Consider the following 16,867-nt stretch of genomic DNA (forward strand, 5'->3'; position numbering starts at 1 on the left):
TTTGAAGGAATTTAAGAAAAGGGTACCTGTTATGTGTAAAGTGCTATTTTAGGTATACAAACATGTATTTTCATACACACACAAATGCATGTGTGCACACATGCACACACGTCTTTGAAAAGTGGAGTCACTGCATGCACATATATGGATATATCTTTAAACAAATAGAATCGTTCTTAGCATGGCAAAATGCTCACTCAGTGGGGGACCCTCAGAAACTGAGACTATTTGGACACAGGTTAGGTCATAGATTTATATCTCTCTTCAGACACTCTGGAGCAAACATTCCTTGAATGAAGTGATGCATAGAAGAGTACCTATGTATAAAATCATCCCTCCCTCTCTTCTTTCCCTTACAACCATTGCGTACAGTTGAATTTTTATAAGCTAAAAGCACGTGCGAGGCAACTTTGCTGCGCTATGTACGTAAACTGAAACAATCATGTAACTAGAGTGTATTTGAAGACTTAAATTTAGTATGCTACTACTGAATTAAAGTAGTCACTGGAAGTCAGACAACTGTTGATAGCTTTGCAGATCTAACGGGCACATATACATGCAGAGAATTTATTTGGGTATTTTAAATAAGTTCTAGGAAAGAGTAGCATTCATTATGATTTTAAAAAATGTTTAGTCTTTAGCATTTGAGATAAAGGAAATGTTTTAAATGTTTAATTTAAAAAATACACTGCTTATGTTAACAGCACTTTTTGTATTCTAATGAAACCTAAACAATTTCTTTTGCTTTTTTTTTTTTTTTTAATAAATTTATTTATTTTTGGCTGCGTTGGGTCTTCGTTGCTGTGCACGGGCTTTCTCGTTTAATTTAAAAAATACACTGCTTATGTTAACAGCACTTTTTGTATTCTAATGAAACCTAAACAATTTCTTTTGCTTTTTTTTTTTTTTTAATAAATTTATTTATTTTTGGCTGCGTTGGGTCTTCGTTGCTGTGCACGGGCTTTCTCTAGTTGCGGTGAGCGGGGTCTGCTCTTAGTTCCGGCACACGGGCTTCTCATTGCGGTGGCTTGTCTTGTTGTGGAGCATGGGGTCTAGGTGCGTGGGCTTTAGTAGTTGTAGTACGTGGGCTTAGTAGTTGTGGCTTGCAGGCTCTAGAGTGCAGGCTCAGTATTTGTGGCGCGCAGGCTTAGTTGCTCCGCAGCATGTGGGATCTTCCCAGACCAGGGCTTTAGCCCATGTCCCCTGCATTGGCAGGTGGATTCTGAACCACTGCACCACCAGGGAAGCCCTTCTTTTGCTTTTTAGAACAGACTTAGAAAAAAGTGTTAAAATTGAGCACAGCAGCCTGTGAGGTGACTAAATAGCACAGGAGTCTGCTAGTGAGGGTGCATACAAGGTGACCTGTTGTAAGATAGACCTCATGTAATTTAGCAGACTTTAAAAAATTAGACTCTTTATTTTGAGATAATTGTAGAGTCACAGACAGTTATAAGAAATAATGCAGAGAGATCCCAAGTATCCTTTATCCAGTTTTCCCCAGTGGTAACATATTGTAAAACTATGGTATAATATCAAAATCAGGATCTTGACATTGATACAGTGAAGACACAGGACATTCCCATCACCAAAGGATCCTTTATGCTGCCTGTTATAGCCACCCTCACTTCCCTCCTTAACCCCAGCAATCACTAATCTGCTTGTCATTTCAAGAATGTTATATAAATGGAATCATACAGTTTGTAAACTTTAGCTTTTTTCACTAAGCATAATGCTCTGGAGATTTATCCAGGTTGTTGTGTCTCAGTAGTTCATCCCTTTTTATTTCTGAGCAGCATCCATGGTATGGATGGACCACAGTTTGTTTAACCATTCACCATTTGAGGGACCTTGGATTGTTCCTGGTTTGGGGCTATTCTGCTAAAAACATTCGTGAACAAGTTTTTATGTGAACATAAGTTTTCATTTCTCTGTGATAAATACCCAAGAGAAGAGTGTTAATTGTTGGTTCATATGGAAGTTGCATGTTTAGTGTTTTTACATTTTTATTTATTTATTTTTAGATGATCTTTTTTTTTTTGGCTGCACACCGCAACTTGTGGGATCTTAGTTCCTTGACCAGGGATTGAACCTGGGCCCTTGGCAATGAGAGCCAAGGGAGTCCTAACCACTGGACCTACTAGGGAATTCCCTGTTCAGTGTTTTTAAAAAACTGACAGTATTTTCCAGAATGGCTGTACCATTTTACAGTCCCAACTACAACATATGACTGATTCAGCCTCCACATCCTCACCAGCCTCTGGTGTTGTCACTACTTTTTTTTTTAAGCTGTTCTGATAGGTGTGTAATGATATCTCGCTGTGGTTTTAATATTTATTTCCTTAATGACTTATGATGTTTTATCTTTTCATGTGCTTATTTGTCATCTGTATATCCTCTTGGTGAAATGTCTCTTCATGTCTTTGCCCATTTTCTTTTTTTTTTTTGGTTGTGCTGGTCTTCATTGCTGTGCGTGGGCTTTTCTCTAGTTGCGGCGAGTGGGGGGCTACTCTTCGTTGCGGTGCACGGGCTTCTCATTGTGGTGGTGGCTTCTTTTTGTGGAGCATGGGCTCTAGGTGCACAGCCTTCAGTGGTTGCAGCACGCAGGCTCAGTAGTTGTGGCACGCGGGCCCCAGAGTGCGTGGGCTTCAGCAGTTGTGGTGCACAGGCTCTAGAGTGCGTGGGCTTCAGTAGTTGTGGCATGTAGGCTCAGTCGTTGTGGTGCAGGGCTTAGTTGCCCTGCAGCATGTGGGATCTTCCCGGACCAGGGATCGAACCCGTGTCCCCTGCATTGGCAGGTGGATTCTTAACCACTGACCACCAGGGAAGTCCTTTGCCCATTTTCTAATTGAAACTTTTTAATTTTAAGAATTTATTTTTACTGTTGAGCTTTGAAGTTTCTTTATATATTTTGGATACTAGCCCTTTGTTGAATATGTGGTTCTCAAATATTTTTTTACATAATTAAGCAAAATTTAAAATGAACTTTAAAAAATAATAATGAAATCATAGGCTTAAAAATGTAAAATCTCATGATACACATTTAAGGCTCTGGATTTTGGTGTTTAGGTTTGAATTCAGACTGTGCTGTTTTTATTAGCTGTGTGACCTTGGGCAAGTTACTGAATAATCTTGGTGACTCAGTTTCTTATCTGTAAAATAGGGATTAAAAATAGCATATATCGTAGCAGGTTGTTGTGAGAATTAAATGAGTTAATACATGTAAAGAACTTGGATGTTACCTGGATCGTAAGTGCTGAAAATGTGTTAGTTATTATGCTGTTTTAAAAAATTGTGCATTAACTTATTTGCCTAATTTTAGTTTTCTTCTAATTTCATAGCGGTTGGATTTCATCCCTTACTGGTCTCAACAAAAGTATTCCTGTTGGAATCATGATGATAATCATAGCAGCACTTTTCACAGCATCAGCAGTCATCTCACTAGTTATGTTTAAAAAGGTAATTGAAATTTTATGTCTGTAAATTTTTTTTAGTGAACCTGATATTCAGTTCTCATTTTCCCATTTTGCTCTTTATTTAGTGTAACCTCAAGCCATTTGGTTGTTATTCTTATGCAGGTTTGCTCTCTGAGGATTACTTTTTACAATTAAAAGTTATGTATAGATAAATTTTAGAAAAATGCATCACATTTAATGTTTCCCGTAGATAGGGAATATTTTTAAATTCTCTTAACTGAGGGCTTCTTTTATCAATTGAAGAGTCAATCTCATTTTTAAAATTTGTATCTTTTTTACATATTCTGATTTCTTTTTTTGAATATGAAACATAGTAGACCGATTAATAAATAGGAGTAAAACTCTTGTGTGGTATGTGCATTTTATTTGTATTTATAATTTAAAGACACTATATTATTTTATCTAAGAGTATAAAGTGAGCTGGTAACAGATTCAGGCTGGATTATGGACTGAATTTTATTTTTAGTAACTGCCCAATTATCTTAGCTATACAGTTGGCCCTCTATATCCACATGTTCCACATCCTCTAATTTGTGCAACTGTGGATTGAAAATATTAGGGAAAAAAAGATTCCAGGAAGTTCCAAAAAGCAAAACTTGAATTTGCCACACAATGGCAACTATTTACATAGTATTTACATTGTTTTTACAACTATTTATAGAACATTTACGTTATATTAGGTTTTATAAGTAATCTAGAGATGATTTCAAGTATACATAAGGGACAGATGTGGGGAGGATGTGCGTAAGTTACTTGCAAATACTATGCCACTTTGTATGAGGGACTTAAACACCCTCAGATTTTGGTACCCATGGGCGTGGGCATGAGGGTATCATGGATCCAGTACCCACAGATACTGAGGGATGACTGTGCCTCCTCCTGTCGAATTCCCATGGCTGTTTTCCCTGCCTTAAAGAAAATCATTCCATAGGGTAGGAGAAAGGTCAGGTTTTTTATATATAAAGTTTTATCGTTCCTTGGTTATGTATTTTTGATATTGTACACACGTTCCAACATAATATAGAGACCCTGTGAATAACACCTATGTTTTAAAATAATACTTTTTGGTGGGTCTCACATTAAGGAAAATAAGTCCTTAAAACATTTTTTCTTTGTGTTTTTTTACTCTATGGCAACTTGAGAATATGTACAAGGATTGCACAGAAATAACTGTACCTTATATTTAAGAAAACTGCATTCTTGAAATATTTTGCTTGTACATTTGTCTTTAATCCTTCTCAAAACTCTGTGAAACCTAGGCTATGTTCTTTCTGTCCATATTTTGCTACTCATTTTCCCTCTTAAAAGCTTTTACTTCTTTTTAGAAATACACATACATGACTATTGAAACTCTGCTTTCTAAAGTTACTAGATTTTATACAGCCTTTTTTTCCGTTTTCCTCCTCCTTGGACTCTGAAGCCTTCTATTCTACAGGTGGCCCCTCTTCCTCAGCCTTTATGGTTATGTTCTGATTCTCCTGCCTCTGAGGCTAGTCTTTCTCCTTCATTTCTTTGTTCAGCTCTTAAGTAAAGGTCTTCTTAAATGCAGTCAGGTCTCTGCTCTTTGTGCTTGCTCTACAGTATTTTTTCCTTGGGAATTTCAACCTCCCTCATAGTTTCAGTTTCTTCCCTACCTGCATGAACTAGAATGTTGGAGTTGAAAGACAATGCTTTACACAAACATTTAGTTGCATCTTCAGGTGACTGTTTATATCTCCAGTTGATTTGTATCATCATCTCACAGTAATGCATCATAAACTCATTCTTTTCTCAGAAGCCACACTCCTTCCAGAAGTTCTGATTCATATTCAAGAAACATTTATTAACACCACATATTGTATGATTCCACTTATATGAAATATCCAAAATAGGTAAATCTGTAGAGACAGAAAGTAGATTCATGGTTGCCTATAACCAGGGGTGGGGTAGAGGGTGACTACAGATGGTTATAGAATTTCTTTTTTGGGGTGATGATGAAAAAGGTCTATGAATATGCTAAAAACCATTGAATTGTACACTTTACAAGGGTAAATTGTATAGTGTACAACATTTATCTCAATGAAGCTGTGTTTTAAAAAGGAAATTTATTAAGTAGCTATTATACATGAGTGGTTCTAAGTACTTTTTCATGTGATTCCATTTAAAACTTATGTCAGTACTTTGTCAGTGCTTCCATTACTTTTTTAAACTCACTTTCCTAGATACTTTCTTAGTGTCTGTTCCATCTTTCTCTTCCTTTCCATTTCCAACCTCAGCTAACCCAGAGATTTTTTTACAGGTCGCTCATACCCCATTCCCACTTCCTTCAGTTCACTTTATGTATAGTTACTATTTTAATCTAAAAAAAAAATCCCAGGGCTTCCCTGGTGGCGCAGTGGTTGAGAGTCCGCCTGCCGATGCAGGGGACGCCGGTTGGTGCCCCGGTCTGGGAGGATCCCACATGCCGCGGAGCGGCTGGGCCCGTGAGCCATGGCCGCTGAGCCTGCACGTCTGGAGCCTGTGCTCCACAACGGGAGAGGCCACAAAAGTGAGAGGCCCGCGTACTGCAAAAAAAAAAAAAAAAAAAAAAAAAAAATCCCAAACAGACCCAACACTCTGAAGATTTTTGAAGTGGACTTCAGGTTGGGGAATGGGATGGTGGTGGTAGTGGTAGTAGGGCTGGTGGTGACCTTTCACAACTCCTGGATCCAGACTTTATACTCCATTCAAAGTTACTGCTTGGTTTCTTTAAATACATCACGTACATTCCTTTGTCTCAGTTTTTGTTCATGGTATGCTTCTTGACCTCTGGGTTACTTTATCTTCTCTGCCAGTTGAAGACTTACAAGTGTTCTTTCAAGACCTAGTTCCAGTCTCATATTCTTCGTCTGTGAAATAAGGAATTTAGATGAGATGATTTTATGAAGTACAATAACTGGAGATAATATAAGCTAAAATATAGTTTGAGCCAGCTTTCATATTTGTAACGGCAAGGATTTCTTTTAATTTGATAGAAATTGAGATCCAGTGAAAACACCTGATTTTTCTTTTTATTTTCTTTTCCATACTTGCTCAAAACTTGCTATTTTTTCTTCCAATTTCATTGAGATATAATTGACATACAGCACTATATAAGTTTAAGGTGTACAGCATAATGATTTGACTTACATACATCATGAAATGATTTTTAATAAGTATAGCAAACATTCATCATCTCATATAGGTACAAAATAAAAATTTTAAAAACGTTTTTCCTTGTGATGAGAACTCTTAGGATTTACTCTCAACAATTTTCATATATAACATACAGCACTGCTAATTATATTTATCATGTTGTGCATTACATCTCTATTACTTATTTATCTTGTAACTGGAAGTTTGTACCGTTTTGACTATCTTTATCCAGTTCCCCTTCTCCCACCCCCCGCCTCTCATAACTACAAATCTGATCTCTTTTTCTATGAGTTTGTTTGTTTTTGAAGTATAATTGACCTACAACACTATGTTAATTTCTAATACACAATATAGTGATCTGATATTTCTGTATGTTTCAAAATGATCATCACAGTAAGTCTAGTTACCATCTGTCATCATATAACGGTATTTTATTATTGACTATATTCCCCACACTGTACATTTTAAAAGAAAAGTCCTTTGGGGCTATGTAGCCATAGTTTATAACCACTAGGAGTCAGGCTTTCCATAAGCAGTTAATGCCCTCTAAAAGTTATCTGTGCACACTGTTTTGGCTCTAGAATAGTTGCTTTTTATTAGGCTATTCTGTGTCTCCAGTACCAGCTAAACGGTGCTCTGTGGTATATATTTATTTCAATGGCAATGAATGCAATTTTGAGAATTTTGTTGACATTCTGAAGTCCTGCGTAATTCGGAGTTAGCTAATCATTGGTGTCTAAAGTACCCAGTATGAGCACTATGGTGTCTTTGTTTTCCCCATAGTGTCATCTTATAATCCAAATTTAAAATAATTGAAATGCAAGAATATCTGTCTCTTGTACCTCTTCATAGATAAGGGAATAGTTTAATCCTTACCTTTCACAGATAGATTTTTTTAAATTTTCTTTTAGATTATTCCCAAACAATATTTTTTTTTTACAGGCCCATCTTTTTATAGTAAGCTATTAGAAAGAATTAAATAATAGTTTTGGGCTAAGGGGGAGGTATTATAAATGAGTCAAATAACGAGTGAGTCATAGGAGATTATATATCAGGGGAATACAAAATTTCCCCCATCCTTTAATTGATACAAGAGCTAGAATAACTTAGTATGGTAGAGATAAATAGATAATACATAATTTGTATTTCCTTTGGGACCTAGTTTTGAATGGTTATTTTTCTATGAAATTAAAAAAATTGTTAATAGACTTTGTCCACATTAATAAAATAATTGTTAGTAGTGATTTTTTTGCACTTCAGAAGAATTTTATTTTATTTTATTTTATTTTTTTAAATTTATTATTTTTTTTTTTTGTGGTATGCGGGCCTCCCTCTGTTGTGGCCTCTCCCGTTGCGGAGCACAGGCTCCGGACGCGCAGGCTCAGCGGCCATGGCTCACGGGCCCAGCCGCTCCGCGGCATGTGGGATCTTCCCGGACCGGGGCACGAACCCGCGTCCCCCGCATCGGCAGGCGGGCTCTCAACCGCTGCGCCACCAGGGAAACCCGGGACCTAGTTTTGAATGGTTATTTTTCTATGAAATTAAAAAAAATTGTTAATAGACTTTGTCCACATTAATAAAATAATTGTTAGTAGTGATTTTTTTGCACTTCAGAAGAATTTTATTTTATTTTATTTTATTTTTTTAAATTTATTATTTTTTTTTTTTGTGGTATGCGGGCCTCCCTCTGTTGTGGCCTCTCCCGTTGCGGAGCACAGGCTCCGGACGCGCAGGCTCAGCGGCCATGGCTCACGGGCCCAGCCGCTCCGCGGCATGTGGGATCCTCCCAGACCGGGGCGTGAACCCGGTTCCCCTGCATCGGCAGGCGGACGCGCAACCACTGCGCCACCAGGGAAGCCCCCAGAAGAATTTTAGAAAAAAGTTATTTCACTTCTTTAAAAAACAAGTTTTTAAAGTACTTAAAAAATTTTTTCTATACAAAAATAATCTGTTTTGCAAATAATCTTTTATTTTGTGTGAGAGTATAGAATTGGGGTATAGGATCCACAATAATGAAAAGTCTCACTTATTAGTTAAATTGGTGTTTTACAGTAAATGCTTTGTGAAGCTATCCTACTGTATATAAAATGACAGTCTGCTTAGATTAAAAGTGAATTTCACTTTCTTTGAAAGCATTGTAGTTGTTCACTACCCTCCCCCCCTTTTCTTTCTGATTTATTTTGGATCTAGGACAGAATGCTGATAATTTTACTGTAATATCTTTCTGTACTATCACAGACAGGCATGCTGCTTCTCTCTCTTCCTCTCTCTGAATCGTCCAATACTAAGGTCTTTTCTGATTAGGTATCAATTTCAGATGATTCACATTGCCTATTAAATGCTAGTCCACATGCTGCTTATCTTCATCCAGGGGACACAGAGTAGGTACAGTAATACTTTTGAATCCCTAGAAAAATTGGCACTCTGAGCAGGTTGTTTATATCTGTTATCAGTTGGTATCCTTAGTATGTTCACTTTTTTTTTTGGATTGCCCCAATCTTAATTTTGTTATCCTTTTCTATAAGTACTAGGCTAGTTACTTAATTAGATCTCAAACCTCAGTTAATATAACTAAATTATTGTGAATTATCTTTACCTAGTCATCTTCAAATTCAGTGGATCTGCTAGTTTATAATACTGTACATATGATATTTTCATCCAAATAATCTTTATATGCATATTTTAATGGCTTTATTACTGAGATGTAACACATATCATGCAGTTTACCCACTTAAATTGTATAATTCAATGCTTTTTGGTATATTACATTATTAATTTTTAAAAATTGTGGCTCTACATAAAACATAAAATTTGCTATTTTAATAATTTTTAAGTGTACGATTTAGTGGCATTAATTACATTCACAATGTTATGTAACCATTACCACTATTTCCATTTTTCATCACCCCAACAGGAATTCTGTGGTCATTAAGCAGTAACTCTTCAATTCCCCCTACCACCAGCCCTTCATAACCTCTAGTCTATTTTCTGGCTCAATGAATTTGCCTTTTCTAGATATTTCATATAATTGGAATCAAACAATATTTTCCTTTTGTGTCTGGCTCATTTCACTTAAAGGTTTATCCATGTTGTAGCATGTGTCAGAATTTCATTCTTTTTTATGACTGAATAATATTCCACTCTATGTATATACTACATTGTGTTTATTAGTTTGTTGATGGACACTTGGATTGTTTCCACCTTTTTTCTACTGTGAATAGTAGTGCTACTAAGAATATTGATGTACAAGTATTGCTTTGTCTCTGCTTTCAGTTCTTATGGGTATATACCTAGGAGTGGAATTGCTTGGTGGTCATATGGTAATTCTATGTTTAGCTTTTTGAGGAGCCATCAAACTGTTTTCTGCAGTGACTGCACCGTTTTACATTCCTGCCAGCAATGTGCAAGGGTTCCAATTTCTCTACATCCTCGCCAACATTTATTTTCCATTTTCTGATTATAGCCATCCTAGTAGGTGTCAAATAGTATGTTCACTTTTAAAACAATTAACCTCTGAGGTAATTGCAAACTAATAAGCATTTTACTTTGTAACACAGGTATAGTCTGCTAGAGTAGTACTAAACTTATTTGGTAACTTTTTTTAAATAATGAGGATGATTTGGGGCCATTTGTTTAATCCATAGGAGATATAGAAACAAATAATTGTTCAGTAACTTCTACCACAAGTTACTTTGTGTTCTGGGGGTATAACTATGTGTGGAAATTGCCACTTCCCCTCAAGGAACTTAAAAAGCATGTAGGATATATGACATGTGAATAAACCCTGCAAAAGAAGAGTCACAATATACATCCCTAAAAGTCTTGGAAGTGCTGACAAAAGGGAGAGCCACAGCTAGTTCAGGCAGAAGGAGGACAGCAATATTTAAGATAGACCTCAAAGGATGAGTGGAATTTCAATAGTGTGAATCTAGAGTAGTAGTTAAAGAGGTTACAGAAAGGGTATCTGACCCAGATCTATGGGCAGGAGGGTTCATAGAGAGTTTCTAAGAAATGTTTAATTGAAAAAATTAGGCTTAGAGGTCCAGAAGTTTTTTCAAAAACTCGAAATGAGAATGAAACAATTTTCAAAAACTCATTTTTCCCAGCTTTAAAAAATGTTGAAATCATTTTGGTATGACAGGGATCTTAAAAGCATGCTTTCTTTTTTTTTCTTCCAGTTTTATTGAGATATAATTGACATACAGCACCGTATAAGTTTAAGGTGTACAGCGTAATGGTTTGACTTACATACTTCATGAAATGATTATCACAATAAGTTTAGTGAACATCCATCATCTCATATAGATACGAAATGAAAGAAATAGAAAAATATTTTTCCTTGTGATGAGAAGTCTTAGGATTTACTCTCTTAAGAACTTTTGTATATAACATACTGCAATGTTACTTATATTCATCATGTTGTACATTGCATCCCTGGTACTTTGTCTTATAACTGGAAGTTTGTGCCTTTTGTGCCTACTTTCATCCAGTTCCCCCTCCCTCCACCCACTGTTTCTCATAACCACAAATCTGATCTCCTTGTCTATGAATTTGTTTCTTTTTGAAGTATAATTGATCTCTAACACTGTTAGTTCCTGTTATACAACATAGTGATTTGCTATTTCTGTACATTTCAAAATGATCACAATAAGTCTAGTTACCAACTGTCACCATACAAAGATATTACATAATTATTGACTATATTCCCCACACTGTACATCTCATACCTATGACTCATTTATTTTGCACCTAGAAATTTCTAATCTTAATCTCCTCAGCTATTATTCTCCTCCCCCCACTCCCTCCCCTCTAGCAACCACCTGTTTGTTCTCTGTATCTATGATTCTGTTCCTGTTTAGCTATGTTTCTTCAATCGTTTTGTTTTTTAGATTCCACATGTAAGTGGAATCATACAGTATTTCACTTAGAATAATACCCTCTAGGTCCATCCATGTTGTCACAAATGGCAAGATATCATTCTTTTTTATAGCTGAGTAGTATTCTGTTGTGTGTGCGTGCATGTGTGTGCACGTGGGTGTGTGTATGCCACATCTTCTTTCTCCATCTATGGATGTGCACTTAGGTTGCATCCATATCTTGGCTATTGTAAATAATACTGCAATGAATAGATATCTTTTCACATTAGTGTGTTCATTTTCTTCAGATAAATACGTAGGAGTGGGTTTGCTGGCTCTTTTGGCAGTTCTCTTTTTAATTTTTTGAGGAATCTCCATACTTTCTTTGATAGTGGCTGCTTCAATTTATATTCCCACAAACAGTGCACAAAGGTTTACTTTTCTCCACATCCTTGCCAACACTTGTAATTTGTTGTCTTTTTGATAATAGCCATTCTGATAGGTGTGAGGTGACATCTCATTGTGGTTTTGAATTACATTTCCCTGATGATTAGTAATGCTGAGCATGTATTCATGCGCTTGTTGGCCATTTATTTGTTTTCTTTGGAAAATGTCTATTTAGGTCTTCTGCCCATTTTTAAATGAGGTTGTTTTTTTTCTTGATGTTGAGTTGTATGGGTTCTTTGTATATTTTGGATATTAACTCTTTGTCAGATAATATTGTTTGGAATATCTTCTCCCATACAGTAGGCTGCCTTTTTGTTTTGTTGATGGTTTCCTTCACTGTGCAAAAGCTTTTTAGTTTGATGTAGTCCCATTTGTTCGTTTTTGCTTTTGTTTCCCCTGCCTGAGGAGACATATCCAAAAAAATATTGCTAAGACTGATGTCAAAGAGTGTACTGCCTATGTTTTCTTTCAGGAGTTTTGTGGTTTCCAGTCTTACATTTAGGTATTCATTTTGCATTTATTTTTGTTTATGGTGTTAGAGAATATTCTAATGTCATTCTTTTACTAGTAGGCATCCAGTTTTCCCAGCACCACTTATTGAAGAGACTGTCTTTTCTCCATTCTATATTCTTGCCTCCTTTGTCATAGATTAATTGACCATAAGTACACGGGTTTATTTCTGGACTCTGTTCTGTTGATCTGTGTGTCTGTTTTGGTGTCAGTACCATAGTGTTTTGATTACTGTAGCTTTGTAGTATAGTCTGAAGTTGGGGACTGTGATTCTTCCAGTTCTGTTCTTCTTTCTCATAATTGTTTTGGCTATTTGGGGTCTTTCGTGTTTTCATGCAAATTTTTAAATTACTTGTTCTAGTTCTGTGAAAAATGCTATTGGTATTTTGATAGGGATTGCATTGAATATTAAGATTGCCTTGGGTAGTATGGTCATTTTAGCAATATTAATTGTTCCAATACATGAACACGGTATATGTTTCCATCTGTTTGTGTCATCTTCAGTTTCTTTCATCAGCGTCTTATAGTTTTCCAAGTACAGACGTTTTGCCTCCTTAGGTAAGTATATTCCTACATATTGTATTCTTTTTGATGCAGTTGTAAATGGGACTGTTTCCTTAATTTCTCTTTCTGATAGTTCATTGTAAGTGTATAGAAATGCAATAGATTTTTGTATATTAATTTTGTATCCTGCAACTTTACTGAATTCATTGATGAGTTCTAGTAGTTTTTTGGTGGCATCTTTATGATTTTCTATGCATAGTATCATGTCATCTGCAAACAGTCACAGTTTTACTTGTTTCTAATTTGGATTCCTTTTATTTCTTTTTCTTGTCTGATTGCTATGTGTATTGCTTCCAATACTATGTTGACTAAAAGTAGAGAGGCTGGGCATCTTTGTCTTGTTGCTGTTCTTAGAAGAAATGCTTTCAGCTTTTCAACACTGAGTGTGATGTTAATTGTGGGCTTGTGATTTGTGGCCTTTGTTACGTTGAGGTATGTTCCCTCTGTACCCACTTTGTAGAGTTTTTTTTATTATAAATGGATGTTGAATTTTATCAAAAGCTTTTTCTGCATCTATTGAGAAGATCATATTATTTTTATTCTAAAATTTGTTAATGTGGTCATGTTGATTCATTTGCAGATATTGAACCATACTTACACCCCTGGGATAAATCCTATGTTATGATGGTGTATGATTGTTTTAATGTATTGTTGGATTTGGTTTGCTAATATTTCGTTGAGGTTTTTTGCATCTATATTCATCAGTAATATTGGCCTGTAATTTTCTTTTTTTGTGATATCTTTGTCTGGTTTTGGTATCAGGGTGATGCCTCATAGAATGAGTTCAGAAACATTTTTTCTCTGCAGTTTTTTGGAATAGCTGAGAGGGATTGGTGTTAACTCTTCCTTAAATGTAGGTAGAATTCACCTGGGCAGCCATCTGGTCCTGGACTTTTGTTTGCTGTGAGATTTTTTTAAATTACTGATTTAATTTAATTCTTGGTAGTTGGTCTGTTCCTAGTTTCTGTTTCTTCCTGATTTAGTCTTTGGAGATTGTACATGTCTAGGAACTTATTTGTTTCTCCTACGTTGTCCATTTTATTGGCATATAATTGTTCATAGCAATCTATTATCCATTATATATCTGTGGTGTCAGTTATCACTTCTTTTTCATTTCTGATTTTACTGATTTGGACCCTCTCTCTTTTTTTCTTGATGAGTCTGGCTAATGGCTTATCAATTTTGTTTACCTTTTCAAAGAACCAACTCTTAGTTTCATTGAACTTTTCTATGTTTTTAGTCTCTATTTCATTTATATCTACTCTGTTCTTTATGATTTCTGTTAACTTTGGGTCTTGATTGTTCTTTTTCCAGTTACTTTAGGTGTAAGGTTAGGTTGTTTATTTGAGATTTTTCATTTCCTGAGGTTGACTTGTATCACTATAAACTTCACTCTTAGAAACTGCTTTTGCTGCTTCCCATAGATTTTGGATCATTGTGTTTTTGTTTTCCTTTTTCTCCGAGTATTTTTTAAATTTCCTCTTTGATTTCTTCAGTGGCCCATTGTTTGTTTAGTAGCATATTGTTTAGTCTCCATGTGTTTGTGTTTTTTTACATTTTTTTCTTGTAGTTGATGTCTAGTCTCCCAGCGTTGTGGTCAGAAAAGATGCTTGATATGATTCCAGTTTTCTTAAGTTTACTGTGACTTGTTTTGTGGCCTGCCATGTGATCTATGCTGGAGAATGTTCCTAGTGCACTTGGAAAGAACGTGATTCTGCTACTTTTGGATGAAATGCTCTCTATCTATCTATTAACTTCGTTTGGTCTATTGTGTCATTTAAGGCCAGTGTTACCTTATTGATTTTCTGTCTGAATGATCTGTCCATTAATGTAAGTAGGGTGTTAAAGTTTGCTAGTATTATTGGGTTTCTGTCAGTTTCTCCCTTTATGTGTGTTAGTATAGTAATTCCCCTACATACAAACGAGTTCCATTCCAAGAGCGTGTTTGTAAGTCCAGTTTGTTCGTAAGTCCAACAAAGTTAGCCTAGGTACCCAACTAACACAATCAGCTATATAGTACTGTACTGTAATAGGTTTATTATACTTTTCACACAAATAATACATTAAAAAAATGCAAAAAATAAAACCTTTTTAATCTTACAGTACAGTACCTTGGAAAGTACAGTAGTACAGTACAATAGCTGGCATACAGAGGTTGGCATTAAGTAAACAGGCAAGAAGAGTTACTGACTAGAGGAGGGAGAAGGGGTGGAAGATGGTAGAGCTGAAGGATCGTCAGCAATAGGAGATGGAGGGTAAGCTGCAGTTTCACTCACGCCTGACGTTGATGGAACGCATCTTTGAAAGTTCACAACTTGAAGGTTCGTATGTAGGGGACTTAGTGTATGTAGTCTGTATATTTAGGTGCTCCTATGATGGGTGCATATATATTTACAACTGTTAACCTTTTTCTGGATTGATCCCTTGATTACTATTTAATGTCCTTCTTTGCCTCTTGTTACTGTTTGTTTTAACGTCTATTCTGTATGGTATAGGTATTGCTACTCCAGCTTTCTTTTCTGTTTCTGTTTGCATGGAATACCTTTTTCCATCCCCTCACTTTCAGTCCGTGTGTGTTACTTCAGGTCTAAAGTGAATCTCTTGTAGACAGCATATATATGAATCTTGTTTTTGTATTCATTTAGCCACTCTATGTCTTTTGATTGGAGCATTTAGTCCATTTACATTTAAAGTAATGGGAGGGGGAAGCTCTGGAGCTGCGGAGGAGAGCGCAGCAACAGGGTGTGGAGGGCAAAGCGGAGAGATTCCCGCACAGAGGATCGGTGCCGACTGGCACTCACCAGCTCGAGAGGCTTGTCTGCTCGCCCGCCGGGGCGGGCTGGGGCTGGGAGCTGCCACGGCTAGCCGGGAGGGAGTCCGGTTGAAGTCTGGAGCTGCCGAAGAGGCAAGAGACCTTTTCTTCCCTCTTTGCTTCCTGGTGCGCGAGGAGAGGGGTTTAAGCGCGCCGCTTAAAGTAGCTCCAGAAACGGGCGCAGAGCTACCGAAGAGACAAGACTTTTTCTTGCCTCTTTGTCTCTTGGTGCGAGAGGAGAGGGGATTAAGTGCACCGCGTAAAGGAGCTCCAGAAATGGGCACGGAGCTGCCGAAGAGACAGGAGACTTTTTCTTGCCTCTTTGCTTCCTGGGGCGCAAGGAGAGGGGATTAAGGGCACCGCGTAAAGGAGCTCCAGAAACGGGCGCGAGCCGTGGCTGTCGGCGCAGACAGCAGAGACGGGCGTGGGACGCTAGGGTTGCTGCTGCCGCCACCAAGAGGCCTGTGTGCGAGCACAAGTCACTCTCCACACCGCCCCTCCCGGGAGCTCATGCAGCCTGCCACTGCCGGGGTCCCGGGATCCAGGGACAGCTTCCCCAGGAGAACGCGCGGCGCGCCTCGGGCCGGTGCGCGTCATGCCGGCCTCTGCCGCCGCAGGCTCGCCCCGCATCCGTGCCCCTCCCTCCCCCGGGCCTGTGCCAGAGCCCCTGAATCAGCTGCTCCTTTAACCCCGTCCTGTCTGAGCGAAGGGCAGACGCCCTCGGATGACCGACACGCAGCGGCGGGGCCAAAGCGGATTCAAGCTCCACAATCAACTTGAAGTGCCCTGCATCTGTGGAAAACCTGAATAGACAGCAAAATATCCCAAGTTGAGGAGGTGGACTTTGGGAGCAAGATATACTATTATTTTCCCCTTTTTTCTTTTTGTGAGTGTGTATGTGTGTGCTGCTGTGTGAGATTTTGTCTGTATAGCTTTGCTTTCACCGTTTGTCCTAGGGTTAGACTGACCTGTTTTTTTCTTTTTTCAATAGAAATTTTTCTTCTTAATAATTATTTTTTATTTTAATAACTATACTTTATCAACTATATTTT

At 37.4% G+C, this 16,867-nt stretch overlaps 1 protein-coding gene across 5 annotated transcripts in view; it reads left to right on the forward strand.

Annotated features, from left to right (window-relative positions):
• The window catches only part of SCAMP1 (secretory carrier membrane protein 1), a 113,043-nt gene that overhangs the window by 80,537 nt on the left and 15,639 nt on the right, over positions 1-16,867 (forward strand). For all 5 annotated transcript variants that reach the window (XM_028493001.2, XM_007129835.3, XM_055086628.1 and 2 more), the window contains one exon: positions 3,339-3,456. In XM_028493001.2, coding sequence (XP_028348802.1) covers positions 3,339-3,456 — 118 coding nt within the window. The remainder of the gene's footprint in view (positions 1-3,338; positions 3,457-16,867) is intronic.

The sequence above is a fragment of the Physeter macrocephalus genome, chromosome 8 (genome assembly GCF_002837175.3).
Source record: "Physeter macrocephalus isolate SW-GA chromosome 8, ASM283717v5, whole genome shotgun sequence".
NCBI lineage: Eukaryota > Metazoa > Chordata > Mammalia > Artiodactyla > Physeteridae > Physeter > Physeter macrocephalus.